General features: G+C 44.9%; 2 protein-coding genes across 11 annotated transcripts in view; one reads left to right on the forward strand and one right to left on the reverse strand.

Annotated features, from left to right (window-relative positions):
- ANKDD1A (ankyrin repeat and death domain containing 1A) overlaps positions 1-8,399 on the forward strand; it is a 12,982-nt gene extending 4,583 nt beyond the window's left edge. For 3 of the 9 annotated variants that reach the window (XM_085588973.1, XM_085588969.1, XM_085588974.1), the window contains 11 exons: positions 158-256; positions 664-762; positions 1,890-1,988; positions 2,327-2,425; positions 2,641-2,739; positions 3,300-3,398; positions 4,706-4,801; positions 5,811-6,012; positions 6,730-6,861; positions 6,937-7,018; positions 7,104-8,399. In XM_085588973.1, coding sequence (XP_085445099.1) covers positions 158-256; positions 664-762; positions 1,890-1,988; positions 2,327-2,425; positions 2,641-2,739; positions 3,300-3,398; positions 4,706-4,801; positions 5,811-6,012; positions 6,730-6,861; positions 6,937-7,018; positions 7,104-7,215 — 1,218 coding nt within the window. In that variant the 3' untranslated portion in view covers positions 7,216-8,399. Of the gene's footprint in view, positions 1-157; positions 257-663; positions 763-1,889; positions 1,989-2,326; positions 2,426-2,640; positions 2,740-3,299; positions 3,399-4,705; positions 4,802-5,810; positions 6,013-6,729; positions 6,862-6,936 lie in introns of all 9 variants that reach the window. The other 6 variants (XM_085588970.1, XM_085588972.1, XM_021552585.4 and 3 more) reach the window with 6 other exon arrangements.
- Positions 8,029-19,484, reverse strand: SPG21 (SPG21 abhydrolase domain containing, maspardin). 2 transcript variants are annotated; one of them, XM_085588983.1, is made up of 9 exons: positions 19,432-19,484; positions 15,667-15,760; positions 12,160-12,321; positions 11,290-11,370; positions 10,542-10,687; positions 9,986-10,094; positions 9,429-9,536; positions 8,932-9,072; positions 8,029-8,683 (listed from the first exon to the last, which is right to left on the reverse strand). In XM_085588983.1, the coding sequence occupies exons 2-9, from the start codon at positions 15,727-15,729 to the stop codon at positions 8,561-8,563; spliced, it is 933 nt and encodes a 310-aa protein (XP_085445109.1). In that variant the 5' UTR covers positions 15,730-15,760; positions 19,432-19,484; the 3' UTR covers positions 8,029-8,560. The 2 variants fall into 2 exon arrangements, with proteins under 2 accessions (XP_085445109.1, XP_021408262.1); XM_021552587.3 differs by lacking the exon at positions 19,432-19,484 and adding an exon at positions 18,557-18,707.
- Between the last annotated feature and the right edge of the window lie 163 nt (positions 19,485-19,647).

Raw genomic sequence — 19,647 nt, forward strand, 5'->3', positions numbered from 1 at the left:
AAGAGAATCAGAGTCAGACACTACTCCCAGAAGTCTTCCTGCAGAGTGAGCTTGGGGATGATAGGAATTCTGGCTCTGGTCAAGCTTCTTGCAGCAGATGATCTGATCTTGTGCTTTCTGAGCCTTTTGAATTGTGTTTCTCTGTTTCCTTCCAAAGATGGACAGGACAGCGTTTCACCTGGCCGCAGAGTACGGGCAGCTGGAGGTGGTAGAGTTCCTCATTCGACTGGGTTGTTCTCACAGTGCCAAAGACAAGGTAGGGGCACAAAACCACATGCCAGGGAGGTGAAGTCCAAGGGTTAGGGGATGTGAAACAGAATTCCAGATGAGGCTCAGGCAGGCAAGTTGTCCACAGTTGTTATGTTGGCTGTGGATGTCAAGGCTTTTCTTCCCTATCTGCTTCAAGCAATTTTCTTGCTTAGTTCATGATTTCTCTCCAGGACTTTTCAGGCAGGATACACAACAAGCCTGGTGGACCATGCTCCATTTTGAGGTAGGAGGTGTTCTTCCCTTGCTGCTGCAACCATAGGAAGATTGCTTCATGTTTGTGCTGCTGGTTACAACCTGCTTTTCAGCCACACTGGATATACTCTGTGCAAGGTTGTGGTATATGATCGCTTAGTCCTGTGAGACATATGTTTATAAAGTAATGTTTACTTTCAGGAAGAAAATACAGCATTGCATTTAGCTGCTAAAAATGGACACCTCTCTGTGTTGGAGAAGATTATAGATGTTGGAGTGGACTTTGATGAAAAAAACTCAGTAAGTACACTTTAATCAAAACCACATCAGTTTTGCCCTTTTTCTCCCTAGAAATTCTCTCCTGCCACAGTCATCAGGTTGGAAAGCCAGTATTGACAGGAGAGGTCTAGAAAATAGCTGATTTTATCTAAAGCCGATGTGGGTGAAGGCAGGTCACACTTGCAGAGTATTAGTGAAAGGCGACATCCGTCTTGGACCAATTTCCGGCTTTAAAGTGTTGCCTTCTCTTCCTGCTGTATCTGCACACCTACCTTATCACTCCATTTAATCTCCCTTTCTCTCCCTGACCCTTGTACATTCAAGTGCCTAAATGGTTATTGAGTGTGTTTTAAACCAAACTTCATCGTGCTTTAAAGTATTGACTTAGTCACTGAACATATGGACCTTCTGTTTGAGATCTCTCTTTTGACAGATCCACTCTGGAAAATTATGTGGCTGGAACACAGTTAATGACCTAGATAGCAAATATTGGCTTAGTATCACAGTTATTTATTCCAGGGCACACTCCCAATTACGTTTATCAGCATTTTTTTTAGTCTTATTTGGTTACTGTCTTTAAAAAGTGTATTTGATTGTGATTAAGATCTGAAGGAAAGGGAGAGCCACCTTCTGTGGTAACTGGCAGCATTTGTCTACGCTCACATGAGCTGCCCTTTGTGCAAAGAGCAATAATAAAACCAGATGAAATCACTTAGGAATTCTGCTTGCTTGCTTCTGTTTTCTTATAATGAAATGAGCTGCAGCCCTCGGAAGGGAAAACCAGTGATAGAGGGTCACAGGTTTCCAGTTCTGTCTCTGAGCTATGGAAAATGGTTTGTCTTCACTGTCCGTGTGAAATCCTTCTTGGTTTATTGATGGGCTGGAGGGGAGGAAAGATAGTGAATACAATGTCTGTCTTGTGGCCCACAGCCAGTGACATTAAGGACAGAGCAGTACTCTGGTATGTCCAGGGCAGATAATTGTGTCCTCTATTTTTGTAACAATCAGCTGGAGATCCCTGGCACTCAGAACTGGTTTGTAATATGTCATGGATTCAGAAGACGGGGTAGAGTCTGTGACTCATTCCGCTGCTCTGTCTCGGCCTTGTCTACAGAAATGCTGCTTGTGTCCTTTCTTGCCTTGTGCAGGAAGGACTCACGGCTCTGCACCTGGCTGCTGAGGGGGGACACAGCCACTGTGTGAAGCTGCTCGTGGAAGTGGGTGCTGATGTCAATGCCCAAAGCCAGGTTAGCTCCATGGAGTTGATTCCATTCCCAAACATTACTATGTGGATTTATGCCCAGACCTGTAGTTTCCCAGGTCACCCATTATAGAGAGAGGTCATGTGGAGCCCTGCATTCAGGAATAGCACAGAGAGTTTAGAGAAAGGCAAACATGGTACAAAGAGGCAGGTGAAGCTCTCTTGGACTGGTTTGGCTGGAGACAATCTCCATGAATTTGTCAGTGCTGGGCCATAGGACTCTTGCAGGAGGGGGCAGGGAGTTCTTTGTGGGTAGTCTGTAACCACTGCAGCCTCTGGGAAGAATCCCTGAGTAACACTCCTGTCTTCTGACTTGCCTCTCAGAAGAAGATGAACTGCCTTCATTATGCAGCACTGCACGGCTATGAGGAGATAGCCAGGATCCTCATGGATGCAGGAATCCACACAGATGCTCTCAATCATGTGAGTCCCTCTCAATGCTCTCACCACTAAAAAAAGGGTAAATTCAGTTTGTGGAGCTGCTCAAGAGCACAAAGCAACTCTGGAAGCACCAATGCTGCAGTATCCTCATCAGCCCTCAGTGACTGGCAGCTGAGAATGGGACGTGCTGGGCACAGCATGGTCCTATCAGTGCTATGAGCTAAGCTCTCCCTAAGTGCAGGGTGTTCTTTCCACAGAAAAATGCATCAGCAATGCACATCGCAGTCCTGCAGAACTTCCCAGCCATGGTGAAGCTCTTCATCAGTGCAGAGTGTGACCTTGACATTCCAGATAATGTAAGACTGCAGCTCCTGTTCTTTGTGTTTGAAATGTGAACCAGTTTCATGGGGGATTTTATTACCTTGGGGACAGGATTAAAGAGGAGTGCTTTAAAATGTGGAGAACCTGGAAAGGCAGCTTAGGAAATGTGAAACCTGTGAAATTATTCTAAGTGTTACAGTGAGGTAATCACTTGATAGTGTTCAACATTAGGGCAGTCCTGTGTCCCTTGAAACATTGAATAGTCAAGCTCTCTTGTCCTTGCTGGAACAAGTAGGAGAAATTTCAAGATGGAATATATTCCGAAAAATGTTTGGAGGGTTGAGAATAGAAGGCAAACCTGGAGGTAGCTGGTTGTCTCACCAAACTGTAATTTTCTGAATGAGGGACTTCGTGTAGCTTGTTTCAGTTAATCTTCATACTTCTCTACTGATGATACCATAAAATTGACACATTTTATATTCAGATTTACTGGTTTCCTTTAAACAGTCCCAAGGCTCCTCCTGGTAGTGTTCTGTCCTTCCAGACTCACCCTTGTCCTTCTCTGAAGTGTAGTCCTTTCTCCCTCCTTCTGCAGAGGCAGCAGACCTCACTCCACATCGCTGCAGAGCACGGCAGGCAGGACATTGCTGAGATGATTCTCATTGCAGGAGTTAATCTGAAGCTAACAGACAAGGTAAAGGTCTTCATTGGTGAAACAGGTTCTGTGGGAGTATGGAGGGAAAATATACACAGAAGGTAATTTTTAATGTTTTTCATAATTTTCAAGGAAGGCTAGTAATATTAAAATTTGGATATTTCCAGGGATAAGCTCTTAAAACACAGCTGAGTAGGTTATTTTGATGTGTTTTCCAGGAAAGAAGTGACTGGTTCTTAGACAGGTAGAAAATAGATAACACAATGAACAACAATTTCCTTCTCAAAGTTGTTCTAGTTCCTTCTTGTACTATCATGAACACTAATATCAAAGATTTCCTCAAATAGTGGTAAGTAATATACCTGAAAAATTACAGCACACTTATTCTCATATGTTAAAAGGATCTGTTTGGTATAGATATGGCACAGTTCTGGGGTTTTTGGCATGTAATAAAACCAACAGAATTAATTTCAAGAGGCCTGAAAATGTAGTATGTGCCAAAAAATGCTGGAGGCCCTTGGGCAGGGATTAAAATAGTGTTTGCCATTACAGTGGGTTAGAGCAAGTGCAGACCTGAGGCCACTTCTCTGAACTGGCCTTCAGCTGTGGTGAATGTTTGTCACCTTCAGCACTCTGTGGAACTGCTGTGACACTCAGCACAGGGGACACATTCACACTTTTCTGTATGAAATTGGGTTTCTGCTCACATCTGAGGCTAGAACTGTTCTTCCTGTTGTGCCTGATGCCTGAGCTGGCTCGCTTTCCTTCATGCAACTTTCAAATCTTGTTCTTCTCTGCCTTCTGATTTTAGATAGAAATACAAATCTTCCCCTGCCCAATCCAAAATCATATTCATGAAATGAACATAGCCACATTTTCATAGCCTCATCAGCCTGTGCTTCTCCTAGGAGACCATTTTTAATCATGTGTATCTGGAGCCTGTAAAGTTAATGAGGTTGTATAAATCACTTTGGTTTCATGTGTCAGCAAACCTGCTGTGCAAAAGGCTATAGAAGACCTTGGACTGCAGAGCTGAGCTGGTCCTGTGATGGTAGCTCTCATGTTGGTGGGTTGCAGGAAGATTTCCAGTGGCTCCTGCAAAACAGGCAGATCCCTTGTAGCAACAGAGGAGATGCTGCAGAGCCTGGAAGACCACTCCCCATGCCCAGAATGCAGGAGCTTGACAGCAGCTCACATCTGTAGTGTTCACAGGGGGAGAACAGGTCCTGGTGGGTGCATTACTCAATACCTCATGTGCCAGCTGCTGCAGATGCTGGGTGGCCATGGAGGTGGTACCTCCTAAGGTGCAAAGTCTTTTCCAGCTCATTTTTCCTTTCTAATTTCAGCAAGGGAAAACATCTCTGGACGTTGCTGCCCGAGGCAATCACATCATCTTGGTGGACATGATTATCAAAGCTGATCGATTTTACAAATGGAAGAAGGTGAGCAGCTTACACAACAGCCCCTGTGCTTTCTCCTCTTCATTGAGACTCCACATACCAGCTGTCAAAGAAAAAGAAATACAGGACATCCTGTGACAGCCTGACCTCTATTTTCATTCCCCTACTTAAGAAAAACAGAAGTCCTCACCATGCCAACAGCATCTGCTTAAGGCTTTCCTTATTTGAAAAGGCCTCTGCTGTTAGAAATCCCAGGCGGCACTGATGGGAATAGGAGTTTCCAAAAATTATTTAACAGCTGCTCCCAAGGGGATAGAATTAATTCCTTTTCCCAGACGGAGAAACTGAAAGATTGAGCAAAAAAATGCTTGGCCTCAGGTCACCAAAATGGAATTTTGAGAGTTTTTCAGCAGTGGAAGGAGATAGCTCTCACTGGAGTCATACAACCAACTTCTCCCTCCAAGTGCAGCCTCTCAGCCCCAATCTCCCCTGTGAAACCCTGCCTACCCCAAGCCTGTGCCCAGACCAAGCTGAGCAGAGTGAGCTGAAAGTACAGCCCAATGCCACATCCCTTGCATGTTAAGATTTTGGTTGTCCTCCCATGGCAGTGCTCTAGAGGGGGAAGCGAAGGAATGAAAGGAGGGCATGTGCCTGTGGCTCAGGTGCAGATTCGGGGGTCATGCTCAGTGTATCAGACCCTTGCATTGGCTTCCCATGCAGCCCTAGAGAATGTCATGCAGCCTCTGCAGTCTGGCATGTAAGCACTGTGAGCACGAGCTGATGTTGCAGGGAAGCAGGAGATTTAATGAAATGATTCTGCCCCAAACCCCAGATAAAAGGGAGTATAGAAATGGAAATAGTAATCTGCATGGGCTTCCAGTGAAGTGGCCATTAATGGCGTTCTAACCATGATGAACAGAGAGTAAAATGAGAATAAAGGGAATAAAAAAATAACTGTGCCAGAAATAACTCACAGGGACCACAGAGCTGAGGATGTGGGAGGCTGCAGAGCTGCAGGCACTGCTGCAGCACTCCTGTTCTGGCTCTGCAGGACAACCTGAACAGCGACTCCGGCTCATGGGTGGCAAAGCACTTGACCTTTAAGCAGGATCACAGGCTGGAAACACAGCACATTCGCTCAGTCACGTGGAGATTAGCCACTAAGTACCTCAAACCCGGGGAATGGAAGAAGCTGGCACATTACTGGAAATTCACAGATGATCACATTAGGGCCATTGAGCAACAATGGACAGGTATAAAAAAAACTTCCCAGGTATTTTTCCTTTCTTTCCTTGGACTTTGTTTCTAGGAGGTAAAGCTGCAGTTAGAGGAAAGCATGAAGAAAGCCAGTTGGTTTATTTGAATCAACCAAAATATTAGGTTAAAAATTCTGCTTTTACTGAATGTGGAATTACCTATACACTGTAATTTATCTAGGAATAAAGCATGCAAGCAGGGGAATTAGTGGTTCTTTGCTCACTCCTTAGGAGACATTTGGCAGGGCTGCAAGTTCTTGCTACAATTCTTGTTCTATAGAACAGAAGAAACTTGCTGGTTTTACTTTTTTCTTTTGAGTAGCAATAAGGCAGTGAAATGAATTCTTTAGAATTTAAGAAATACATTAGCAACAGCAGGGTCCGAGGGCCAGAAACAGATCACTGCTAGTTCTGGCTGTTGCAAGAACTCTAGTTTGGGTGATGTGAGCAAGGGGCAAGCTGTGCTCTGAAGGCAGAAGTTGAATTGCCATTAAAGGCTGTGCAACAAACCCAAACTCAGCCATAGTCACTCCATTAAGTTCTACAGAAATCCAGCAATCACATCATAACCAGGAATTAAAACCATGCTTTACAGCCTCCTAGTAAAATCCAGAGAGGAGGGAGGGGTGTGCAAACACACCAGGGCAGAAGTCTGCTCTGGTCAGGGCCGTGCACTCTGAGTGTGGGATTTCATCTGTGGTTTGATCCTGCCAGGCACTAAAAGCTACAGGGAACACGGCCACAGAATGTTGCTGATCTGGCTCCATGGTGTGATCACTGCAGGAGAAAATCCAATCAAGGGACTGTATGAAGGCCTGGTGGGGATTGGGAGAAGAGATTTAGCAGGTAATACTTTTGTCTTCCTTTAAATAATGCAAACTGAGCATTATTTGAATTAATTTGCCCAAACTCTGCACTTAGACAAATACACAGAGGAAAACTTCAGGGAAGCCAACTCACACGAGCTGAAAGCCTCTGCTCTGCCCCCTTGCTTCCATTACATGTAATCTCTTTCTCTTGGGTTTGATAAATGAACAGATCCTGCCATGGCTTTATTGTTCTGTGCAGTAGATAATTCTCTCTTACAGAAAGTATCAGGAAAAAAGCAAATGCAGACTCCACCTCTCCACGAAAGTGCACAGCAATGTAATACCAGGAGCTGTTCTCACAGCCATAGGAGAAACACTTCTCTGCTGCTGAGAGAAGGCAGATGCAACCTAAGGGCTTCTTGTCACAAACTGCTGGCACTGCTGCACCCTTCTGGACAGGAAATGACAGGGGTAAAGCAAATGCTCATGGTCAAAAACATCTCTACACAGAAGGGAGGTTTTTATCAGCAATTTCAAATGGTCTGGGCGCTGTAATGAGTTTGGTGAGTGAGCCTTACTTGTACTGCATCAGGAAATTGCAGTCTTACTGTAAAACTTGTCTACAGAACATTTTTGTACATACATTTTCAACTGTCAAATTTTTAAGTTAATGAGAATGCTCTTTACTTATTTGGGGGTGTCTCATGTCTTAGGCATGTTCATGCATTCCCTCCCTAAGAGAAAAACTTAAGCAAAATCAAAGCTACTCTTTGGTCCTTTTGGAACTTGAGGGGTTGTGATCTTTAATGTTTTGACTCTTCACAAAAAGTTTGAGAATATCAACATATGCTGTTTATAAATGTACATTAATGTGTATGTTTATAAATCAAATAGGTGACTGACCTTTTCAAAACATCTTTTCATTTATCATGTAATCCTTCATACTTAGTTTTTACAGCATGTCAAGGGGAAAATGATGTCTGTATTTCAATAAATCCAGATTTTATCCTTTAAAGTTGCAAGTTTTATCTTGTCATCTTTATTAAAAAAACACTACAGCATTTTTTTTAGAGAAAAAACAGTAAACCTTATAGTTAAAGCTTAATCAGGTGGTGGTTGTTTTCTTCATTTCCAGAGGTGTTTGTAGAGGCAAACCAGTGAGCTTGGCTGCTGTTTTCTTGGAGTCAAAACAAGAGACACTTGCTGAAAGTGAAGTTTTATTGAAAACCATTTTTAAGCAGTAAGGAAGTTAAAAATTCAAATGCTTTATTTCAAATAGAAACAAACTAACTTACAACACAATGTACGAAGCAAATAAGTGATAGCAATATTGACACTTAAACATCTTTTAAATCAAAAATTCAACAAAAATATATGTCAGCTTTTAAGTACACAATCTGCATGTGGTAATATATACAGCCGAGTGAAAAATATAAAAAGAAATACCGTTCTGCTTAAGAACATGATATAGTGAAGACTTTGGTAGAAAAAAATGTCTTATTTTTAAAAGTGTAGTCTTCTAAGATGCTTCATTGAATCCAAAGACTAAAAATTAAACAGATCTATCCCATTACACTGCTGGAGGTTGCTGTCACAGGTAGTTCACCGACTGTTGATCCTGTTGGAATCACACAGTGATAATCGGCTAACACAAGGGAAAAGGCAGAGTGGGAACAGTTGATTGTACACAGGAAGACCACCAAACCAATGCCTCTGTTTCACTGGCACTCCCAAACCTACTGTTCTTCTTGCTCATTGCTATTGTGAAGGCTGATCTTTTGGACCTCCAGCTCTTCTGCACTGACCATGGAGGGATCAATGGCTGCGTACCGGGTACCATGGAACTGCAGCAAGTGGATCTGTTGGACACGGAAATAACACAGAAACAGGTGTAGGAGCACAGAATAGAAACCATGGCTCTGGACCATAAGAGTTGAGAGCCAGAAAACCCCCAAACCTGGCCCAGCATGGACACAGCTGCTCCCAGCCTGCCCTTTGGTATCAGCAGCACAGAGCACAGGGAAGTTAAGAAACAAAAGAAGCTCAGTGGGAGTTTCCTTCTGCTGTTGTGGCTAAACACATTCATAGATTGAATTCAGGAACTCACTTGAATGTACAGGTTGACCTCAGCACTCCTGCAGAGGTAGGGGAAGTTGCCTCCTGTTTTGAGGTGAGCTCTTCTGGCATTAGGGTAAAGCTTATACATTTCTTCTTTTGCTTCTGTTGAAAGTGCGCTTTGGTCAAACACCTGTGGAACAAGTCCCAGCAGTGAGTTCTGAACCTCAGATTTGTTGTTACATCAGATTGGCTGCATGCTGCTCCTGGAGGAGACCCTCAGCTTCTTTGTGGAATGGTGTTAATGAAACAAGCAAACCTGGGCACTGACAGCTACCAAGCCAATACTGCAATATTGAAACATATGGCACAGAACATCTAATTCGTAACGCGGCACAGGAAAGTCACAGTGTTGCCCAGTCAGCAGAAGGCTTCCCTAAATAGGAAGTTACACGCTGCAAATGCTTGCTAAGTTGCTAACTGAATATTGTGGCTTCATCTGCCAAAGGGAGGAAATAGTGTTTAATTAAAAAATTGAGATTCACTTACATCCATAATGGTTACAGGGATGTCTCGGATTTTGTGAGGTTCTACATAGGAGTTCTGGCAGTTGAGGGTGAGTCTCGAGGCCAGCTCGCTCTGGCCCAGGCTCTCCAGCTTGCAGTAGAGAGAAACATTGATTAACAACATATTTCACTGCAGGAAGTTAATGAAATATTAATAATACAGCCAAAGAGATTATAGTTTTAAGAGAGGAAGGTTGTAATTCCAATTTAGTATTACCCTGCATGGGACAAATGCCTAAGCCACAGTCCACAAGTTGTTCCTGCCCCCAGAGCATGGCCTACAGCTCTATCCCAGCATTTTCTCCTTTTCCACCTCAGTTCCTTAACTCCTCTTGATTGACACAAATAAACAGAACTCGGGCAGAGGGTCATTGAATCAGTTAAAGCGATTCAGTAATTGGCTGTGACAGACAACACCTGCTAAAGATCCACTTCCCACTCCTCCCTCCTGGGTCAGTGACTGAAGAAAGCAGCAGAAATATCTCCAACCTCCCACTCAGTGAGTACAGAGTGACACCACAGCCATCAGAGCACACCTACCCTGTCCACCATGAAATCAATCCCATCGGCCATTTCAGGATCTAGAGGACCAGATGCAAAATTCCCAAGGACAATTTTTTTCAGCATAAAAGCAGGCATCAGCCAAAAGCTAAAACAGAAAGAAGATGTAACAGTATCTTCAAGCACCAAGGATTCAACATCAAGATGCTGTATTGTAAATGCTTTCTTTCCTTGCAGAGAATTTGTGTTTTAACTTCAAATTAAATCCTTGAAGAAACTTCTAGTTACATGGCAAAAGTATACTTTAAACATGGTGAACAACACGTTTCTTGCTCTAAATGGTTTTGTTAGACAACAGGCAGAGCTCTTAAATCTGACCACACATACACAGAGGATCACAGAACAATTTGTTTAATTCCACACTCTGAATTGTTAACATTTCCATTCTCCTTGTGGTGTGCTTTTAAAAGTCACAAGTATTCCATCCCACATCATCCTCCCCAGGCCAGAATCAGGTTAGACATATATCCAACTAATCAATGTAACATTTCTTTGCAAAAAAAATTAATGCCATAAGTCTGCTTGTCTTCTTTACCTGTTTGCTGTCCATGTCTGATTGAAAATAGAAGTGTCACTAAAGGCATTACACAAGATCAAAGACTGGACTCTGGGAGATTTGTGTGTGTATTCAGCAAACTTTTGAGCCAGAAAGCCTCCCAGAGAAGCTCCAAAAAGGTGAACCTAATGCAAGGGAAAGAAAAAACCCAAACAGATGACGAAATGTAACCTTTGAGCACAGTGTTTCATTACAAAAATAGGTCATTCAAGCTTAGCTTGTCCTTATAACCCATTTTTTGAAAGAATCATTGTTCCATTCATCTCCTGGTTTTATGTGCAATATAAATGTGATAAATACTAAAAAAAGGAAATATTTTCCAAAGACTCACAGTGCTAATTTCTTTGTGTTTATCAAGCTTAAGAAAAAACTCAAACATTTCACTTTGTTCTCTATAGCTATTCCAGCCCAATAGACTCAACTGTGGTGTTCTGTACTATGTGTGTTAAGAAAGATAACTTCCACAGGATCTCACAAAAAATGAAGTTAACCCATACAATTTAATAGGCCTGGAATAGCAGTTGAATTTAGGCCAAGCATGACAATTTCCAAGGGCATTCACCTTCAAAAATAAACTAGTTTCAAATGTGAAATTGCAACACAGCCTCTTTATTTATATGCTGTATTTTTGTATCCTATTTTTCACACTGGCTCTTAAATGAGACTGTTTCAAATATCAGGTTTTTATTGCAACAATTTGTCCACTGCCTTGTCTCAGAGCACTCACTTTATCCAGCTGAAGGTGGTCTAAGAGTTTCCTGAATCCATCACAGAATTCAAGGTGATCCCAGTACACTGGATACTGCAACTGAAGTAGCACAAAGTTAGAAAAAACTGGCCGAGATCAATCTGCTTCAAAGTTGTACCAGTTCTCAAATTCAAGGTTTCAAGACAGTGCTTTGCCTCTCCCATGTTATGAAGTTCCTCTTCAAGGTCCCCAGAGCCTGAGGGTGCCAACACCTCCCCCTCAGTTACACAAAAACACAAAGTGCCACTGAGCAGAGTTTGCTGGGGAAAGTGCAGCATTGCCTCACTCTGTGATCAGTGGGAGTGGAGACTGGAATGGTTCTTCAGTGATTTTGTAGTGTGTAACAAACAGAAATCATTAATTGCTGCAAAAGACAGTGGTACTCCTAAAGCCAGGCTGTTTAATATATTGTACAAATCAACACTCCAGCTCAGGAGCTGAGAAGCCCCAGAAAAGCAGGTTGGAAGGATGTAAGGTGTGAATCTGCAGCTATTATATAGTCTGAGAACCATGTTATCCACCATTCCAAAGGAAAACATGGAAACCCTGAACTAACTCATGTGTTTGTCTCAGGGCTAACAGAGATGCAGCTGAAGGCAAAAAATATTTGTGTCCAGGACACACAAGGAGAAAAGTAGGCTGAGAAGTCAACATGGTTTTGGTAAATGCTGCTGTGGACATATAGCAGATTCCAGCCTGGATCCATATGCTAACTACTCTGTAGTGCAACTTAGCACAAAGTTTTTTGGTTGGTTCCCTAAGTCAAAACTAAGCAGTTCATTATCCAACCTCTAATCAGAGCAACAAGCACAAGTACACCACCTTTGACACAGGACTGAGAATACTCACAGCAATAACTCTGTAGCCCCATCCAGTCAGTGCCAGAATTTGCTGGAAAAACACATCTGCAGTTCCACTCACAGGAGGGAGAAATATGAGTGGGCAGCGAATGCTCCTTGGCCCTGCATCATACAGTGACCAGACTTTGCTGTCATCATCGTCTACTATTATCTGGAGAGAGAGACACAGAGGAGAGGAGAAACACAAGGCAGGTGAGGTTCTTCAACAGCTTCCAGGATGGTTTCTAGAAACTTCCAACTTCTAGTAAATGTTATAATACTCAAGGCCTTTTACTCTTCTTCACAATAGCATTCAGGCTGTTTTCTAACTGGAATGATAATGTGGATACACTTGGAGCAGAACTGTGGCCACACACCATCAGACTGAATATTTTGTGCATAGTGACATAAGCTGGATAATGAACTGCACATCAGGAAGGAGCCACCTTGCTCACAAGAGACCCAGGAGGTCAGTTCAGGGTACCAAGAGCAGCAGCTGGAGGCTGGAAGAGCCAGCACTGCCCCAGGGACAGCTTTTTAAACAGCCATTGATACTTGCACCCATGGACAGAAGATGTTACAGGTCTGGAACCACACAGGTCTGTGGAATTAAGCAGCTAGCACCACAAATTATTGATCTGAAACACTTACAGCTGCCTGCCAGAAACAGAGACACACAACTCCCAGGGCAGCACTGCAGGGCTGACCTGGAGGGAAAAATGCTTCCATCACCTGTCAGCATCTCAGGAGCACTGGATTGCCCAGGACACATGGCTGGCTGAGGGAGGTTTCTCACACACAAGGTGCTCTCTTTAATGAGCAGCTCCTCATACAGTACCACAAGTCCTAGCATAATTAGTGCCTTCAGAAGTGTTAAGAATTGGGTCTTCTTTCCTAGCAGCACCAAAGCTTGACTTGTTTTGACAAGGCCTATTCTACCAGAAACTGCTTTCTATACTCCAGATGTTCTTTCAACTCCACAACCCAGCAGAAGCTTCATCTTGTACCAGATCAACAAGCACAAACCCCTGGGGGAAAGCCTGAGTTAAGCATCCAGAATGCATCTCCTATGTATTGAGATTTTATAGCTTTTTGAACAGTAATATACAAGCACAATTTGCTTTTCCAACCCAGCAGTTAAGCTTCTCAGCAATCAGAGAGAACAGTGTATTACAAATCAGATTTGCTTGACTAACAAATCTGCTCCTAATAAAGCCAGTATTTCAGGCTCTGGGAGCATGTGAGGAATCACATGGTAATGTTGTTTTCTAGTCTTTATAAAAACAGACAGATTGCATACCAGAGCCTCCAGACCACTGAAACCATTTAAACATAAACCTCATACAAAAGCCTTCCCAATCCCCACCACGACAATTCCTTGCACACAACCCCTGGGCTCCAGGCCTTGCTGTTCTCAGCTGTAATTCCATCACCAATGCTGGATCCATTCAGGGTGGCTACTACCAAGTTTACCTTTAAGAGCATTTCCAAAGGCACACCATAGTCTTTGAAAAATCAACACCAAAGTTAGTTCATGCCAAGACAGTTGAGGCTGTTTCTTTCCTTGAGCCCAGACAGTGAATCAATGGTTTAAGCTCTTATTCTGGTTGATTTCTAGCCACATGCTGGACAGTTTAACTCCAACTCCTGAGCTGTATAGGCAGCAGTGTGGTTAACTCCTGATTTGGGAGGTCACCAAGGTTTTTCTTGTTCTGTTTGATCAATCAAGATCAGCTACAGTTCACACAGAAGGTAAAACCTGCACTGCCTCAAAACAAAGAGCAGAACTTTCTAGCAGGGCCTTGATGAAAACTTTTAGGAAGGACTCTGGTAAGAGAGCAAGTGGTGTATGCAAATGGAGGCACACAGGAAAAGCAGGAGATTTGGTTTACAAATGTTATTTTCTCAGCTGTACTTCCTATATCTAACATGGGCAGGAAGGAGGATGGAGCTGTGTATTTCCTGTGCCTGTCACGACAAACATCTCAGCACATTCTCAAACAAACTGCTCTGGCTCTGCTTCCTTAAGTTGATCTTACAGCAGTTACCAAGGCTGGTCATTCCCTCCTCTGTACTGCACATGCTTTGCACTTCTGGGGGAATAATGCAGGCAAATGTATTCCCAAAGACTGCTTCAGAGATTAATTGCATTTTCAAATCGGGCTTTTTAAAAATTTTTTTTCCAATAACCAGGACTAGTTTGTTTATGTATTCATAGCCCACATTCAGCCCTGTGGCATCATTTGCCTTTTGAGGAGATAGAAGCACTCAAGAGGGTAAGGCATTCCTCAGGCTGAAGGTCACCAGGTCACCATCAGCTTCAGCTTACACACATCCCCAGTTGTGAAACCCTGAGCACCGGCAACAGCTGCAGGCAGTGGGTGCTGGCACTGAGCTGCAGCAGAACCATGTTTCCTTGGAGCCAAAACCTCCAGTTCCTTCCATTCACCACCTTGCATCCCACCAAGCAGAGTCTCAGGGCACCAACACATCTTTCTGCTGGCCCTGGCTTTGGTGACCCAGTGAGGCACTGCCTGAAGGCAACAAGATGGGGTCAACAGCAATACACCTTTCTTATCTGCAGGACACAAACTGGCAAAAAATAATGAGAATGCTACAGCCTAAAGGTGCTTCTGCAGCCCACACAGTCATCCAGGCAAGGGAACCACACCAAAGTCAGCTTAGCCCAAAATCAAACTGTAACACACTTGAGGCTAGCCAGGACACTGCTGCTCAGCCTGTATAGCCACAGCAGCAGGGTGTAAAGGCAGGGCTGTCCCTCTGTCTGGCAGCAGTCTGGGCTGCTGCAGGTCACTCTGTAACCACAGCCCCAGCAGCCTGACCCGCAGAAGGTACATGGTGCTTTTCTGGGTCAGGAGTTACACACTGCACTGAATGCCCTCTGCCACTCGGCATGTAGAGAGCAGAAGTTGGAGCCCTGCACACCTCAAACACTCTCCTGTGGCTCAGTGAAAGGCTGTGGGGAAATCCAAGCAACAGGAGAAAGTGGTTGGACAGTGTGATTAAGCAGAAGAAACTGTCTGGGTTTTTCCCCCATGGTTAAAGTTATTTCCACTCTCAGGACTCTGTGTGCAGCTGACTGCTGGGAAGCTGCCTTTGGACATTGCTTTGGCCTGAGGACAATGGGCAGGAACAGTGGAGGTGGCTCTGGCAGCTCAGTCCAGTGCCCCCAGGCAGCTCTGAGAGGCCACAGATGAGATGCCCAGCACGCAGCACTCCCTTGGAGCCCCCTCCTCAGGCAGGGCTGGCACTAGGATGGCAGGTACTGCTGCCACAGCTCACAGCTGGGAGCCTCTGCTCCCCAGCACAGGCAGAAGTGACCTCCAAGAAGCATGTGAAGATGAAGGGTGTGCTTTCATGCACTCACATGACATGTGGGACAACAGTTCAGGAGATAAAGCAGCTCAGCAGCACAGCCACAACTGCTCTGCATTAATCACATTGAGTCTCTCCCCCTAAAACATGAGAGGATATTTCACCTACAAGATGTACATACCTTTTTAAGAGGAACTGTGCTTCTGAACCAGTTATAGTCAGGAGAGACTTTAATCTCTCCCATGATGTTTAGAAAAATCTCAGTTTGGGTCAGCCTGAAAAGAGAGAGAATGAGAAATCAATAGCACAGTTTCACCGTGGGCCACTCTCAAAAGCTGTGCTATGTAAATAAAGCAGTGCAGGCTGATTTGCTCTTATCAGTTGATGGCACTACCTCTGACTCACACCAAGTTCACTTTTGCTCAGTTTTCATCAAACCATGCAATTATTCTCCCAGGAGGCAGTCACCTGACTGCCTTACTGCACCAACCTAATTATGAAATGATGATGTTTCTGTAGAAGCATTCCCGTGTGACAGCTGCAGAGAAAGTCAATTGTATTTCAGGCTGTAAGTGGCTAAAAAACCTAAAGCATGTTCTTGGTTTCTTTTAAATTGATAAGGCACTCCAAGTTTATAGCTAATAAATATTCATACAATTCACTCAGGAATTCACACCACAGACATTATTTCATGAACCCACTCAGTATTCAGGTCTCGTTTTTCCATCTGAGTATAACTGACCCAAACGAGTCCCAGAGCACATCAGGAACATCACCTGATCCGAGGTTTAATTTACAGAAAATCCTTGAAATTTTAATTCTATCCACATGGAAGCAGGCTCTTGTCAGGAGTTACCAATGAAGAAATACTTGAAGCACACCAATTAATACAGCACAAATTGATTCTGAGTTGGGTCCACATAGGAATGCTACTAATTCATTCCCCAGCCAGAATGTCCAAGCATACATAATGAGTATCTTATAATACTCCATTAATTAGTAATAAACACTGACGTAGCTCCAAGATTTAATTGTTTGGGTTTTTTTTTTTAAGCAGCAAGAAACCATTAGCTTCCATTTATACAACAAATGTCATCAAACACTTCTGAAGTTTGCAGACTCAATAGCTTCACCCTGAAAGCCAGCTGCCTTGGGAGATTATTTTCATGAATTCACACACAGCACCGTGAAAAGACAAAAAGAAACTTTTGCGCTTGTTATTTAACAGTTGCCAAGTCTAAATCAATAGGTTTTGTTTCTTAATTCTTCATAAAATAAGACCTCGTTGTGTTCTGTGAGTCACTCCAATTCATTTGTCCCTGCAGGAGAGCTGCTGGTGAACAGCTTAACCAGTTTATGGGGTTACAGCTGGATTATCAGTGAGTTACAATTTCCTCATCTTTCAGTCTACATTTGCCATCTTCCAAGTGAAGAAAATATTAATTTTAAAAGGGAAAATACTTTCTAAACTACATGACAAACACACACCTTCCACAGAGCACGTGCTACACCTCCCATGTTCAAAGGTTTGAGATGGGTTGTTCAGCTGTGGCTATTATTTCAAATTTGAGTGGTTTCACTTTGCTGCTTGCACCAACTGTTCTGCTCTCTCTCAAAGTCTGGCAGCAGGTAAAATTGCAGCAAGGGTAAAATGAATTTATTCCAATGACCTGCAAAGCAGAGCAGGTGCAAGGATGCTTTCCTGGGCTGGGGGCCTGCAGCCATTGGAGCGAGGAAACCACGGCTCACACTAATTCCTTTCTGTAACCACACATCAATGGCCTCCTAAAAGCTCTTCAGCAAACGACAGTGTGACAAAATTATGGCAGACAAATTGCAGGAAATGCCTTAAAACACACATTATCTTGGCCTGGACCAAGAAGCAGAAGTCCTGGTCAGGGCCCCGCACGCTGGAGAGGGAGACTCTTCCTGCTGCAGAGGGTTGGCAGCCTCTTCCTGCTGGGATCACCTCGCTGCTTGTGCCACCTCAGTCTTGCAGCACCCTTGAGCGAATGGCTGGGGGCAGGGAGCACAGAGCTGTGCCATTACAGCTGATAAGGAAAAGGCAGCGTGCAGGTGGATTTTGTGCTGGCCCTGTACCTTGTCTGGTACCACAGCGAGTTTAGAGTCCATCCAAAACGCAAATTTTGAACTTCCCAGTTCACTTGTTACCACTCATGGAAGTGAGCCGCTGGCCACTAACGCCAGGGCTGATTGCCACCAGCTTTCTTCTGAAGGAGCACGTGTGATCACCACTCCTAAGGGCTGCCTTTCTTTCCACACAAGAAGAAACTTGTTTGTTCTCTTACTGAAATGGTTTTTTTTTTTCTCCTTTGCACAGAAATGCAGCATTAAATTTGTACACACAAATAACTGACATTAACAACAACTACATGTGATTTCCAGCCACAGAGAAGCTGAACCATGAACTCAAAACAGGAATTCAGCTACTGAAGGTAACTCAGACCACAAAGAGCCTGATGTTGATCATGATCAGCCTCTAAACACCCAAGTTTCATTTTTAGTAAAACCAAACAACCTGAAGAACTTCAAGCTTTTAAAAACAATTCCTCTGGAAGAATCACCTATGGACGTGCTCAGAGCATTTGGTAATAGTCTCTCTGTGAGTAATTTCACTACACTAATGACATACTCCATTCATTATTGATTTTACAAGACCATAAGAAGATTTATGGCTAACTGATGCGGCGGCAGCACCTTCCCCTCTGCCCCAGCGCTGCTCCCACCAACCCTGCCCCTGCTCCTTCCCCCTCCGCAACCACGTTTGGCCCCCCAGCTTTGCAGGGAGAAGGGGACAAACCCCCACACCCTCAGCACAGGCCGAGGCAGCCCCTTCCCCTGAGAGACCCCCCAGCAAACGGGGCCCGGGGGGGCTTCGGGCTCCCTGCGGGGCCGCGTCCCGACCCTCGCCCATCCCTCCCTCCCTCAGGGGCCGCCCCGCTCGCCTCAGCGCCCACGCGGCCCCTCAGAGCTCCCTGCTCGGTGCGGGGCGCTGAGCTCGGCGGCAGGCCCGGGGACCCCCGCCTCTCCCATGGCTGCGGGGCGCTCACCGGCTGGCCAGGCCCGGGGACGAGGAGCGGCACCGGGAGCTGCCAGCGGCACCGGGAGCTGCCAGCGGCACCGGGAGCTGCCAGCGGCCGCCGCCGCTGTCCCGCCCCGCCGGGAGCTCCCGCCGGCCGCCGCTTCCGGGTGCTGCGCCGTGCCGCCCACGTGACCGGGGCGGGGCGGAAGCGGCTCCGCCGCCATCGCTACCGAGGCGGAAGCCGCGTGAACTCAGGGAATGATTCGCCTTGGAAGGGAGTTTTTAAGAGTCGTTTTGTTCCAACCCCCCGCCCACGATCAGGGACTACCAGATCACGTTGCTCCGAGCCCCGTCTAACCTGTTCTTGAACACTTCCAGGGATGGGCCGCAGCTTCCCCGGCAATCTGTTCGCTGCGGGGCAGCTCAGGTTAATTGAGAAGAGCGACAGGTGATACCGAGTCATTCCTCTAATGAACAGCTGGAGTCAAGTAGCCCCGTTTAATTGCTATCTAATAAATAGGAGTTGAAGGTGAGCTGAAAGAAACAGACCTACAGTTGTCTGCAGTTATAGGTATATATAAGGTGTGTGTATATGCCTTATATATACCTATATATATACCTATATATATAAAAGGCGTGCCTAAAAAATACACTTCATTAGATAATATATATTTTTACAATACTCTTCCCTGATTGAAGACCGCCCCGCAACACACGGCATCATTTTCCATTCGCTCTCAAAATCGCTTCAGTTTGCCTGAAGTTTTTTTGCTCCTGTCTCAGCCTGATCTTTTCACGAAAGGCTTTAAAAAAAACACATTTCTGTGATCTAAGGGAAATATTCCTCTCGTATCGTATTTGGAAAGAGGAATTAAAGGGCGGAACCACCGGGAATAAACATACCTGGACGGTGTGCCCAGGACAGACCGAGAGAGCCGTGGGGGCGCTGCCGGTCACAGACTACACTTCCCGCAATGCCATGCGGCGCCCACGCACCCATTCACCGCTGGGACTACACTTCCCATGCCACCCCGCGAGGCGAGTGCGTTCCCGCGGGGCGCGCCGCGGCGCGATGCCCGCTGGGATCTGCAGTCCCTCGGTGACGCGCGGTGCCGTCAC

This window comes from Lonchura striata, chromosome 10 (assembly GCF_050655825.1).
Source record: "Lonchura striata isolate lonStrDom1 chromosome 10, ASM5065582v1, whole genome shotgun sequence".
NCBI classification, from domain to species: Eukaryota; Metazoa; Chordata; class Aves; order Passeriformes; family Estrildidae; genus Lonchura; species Lonchura striata.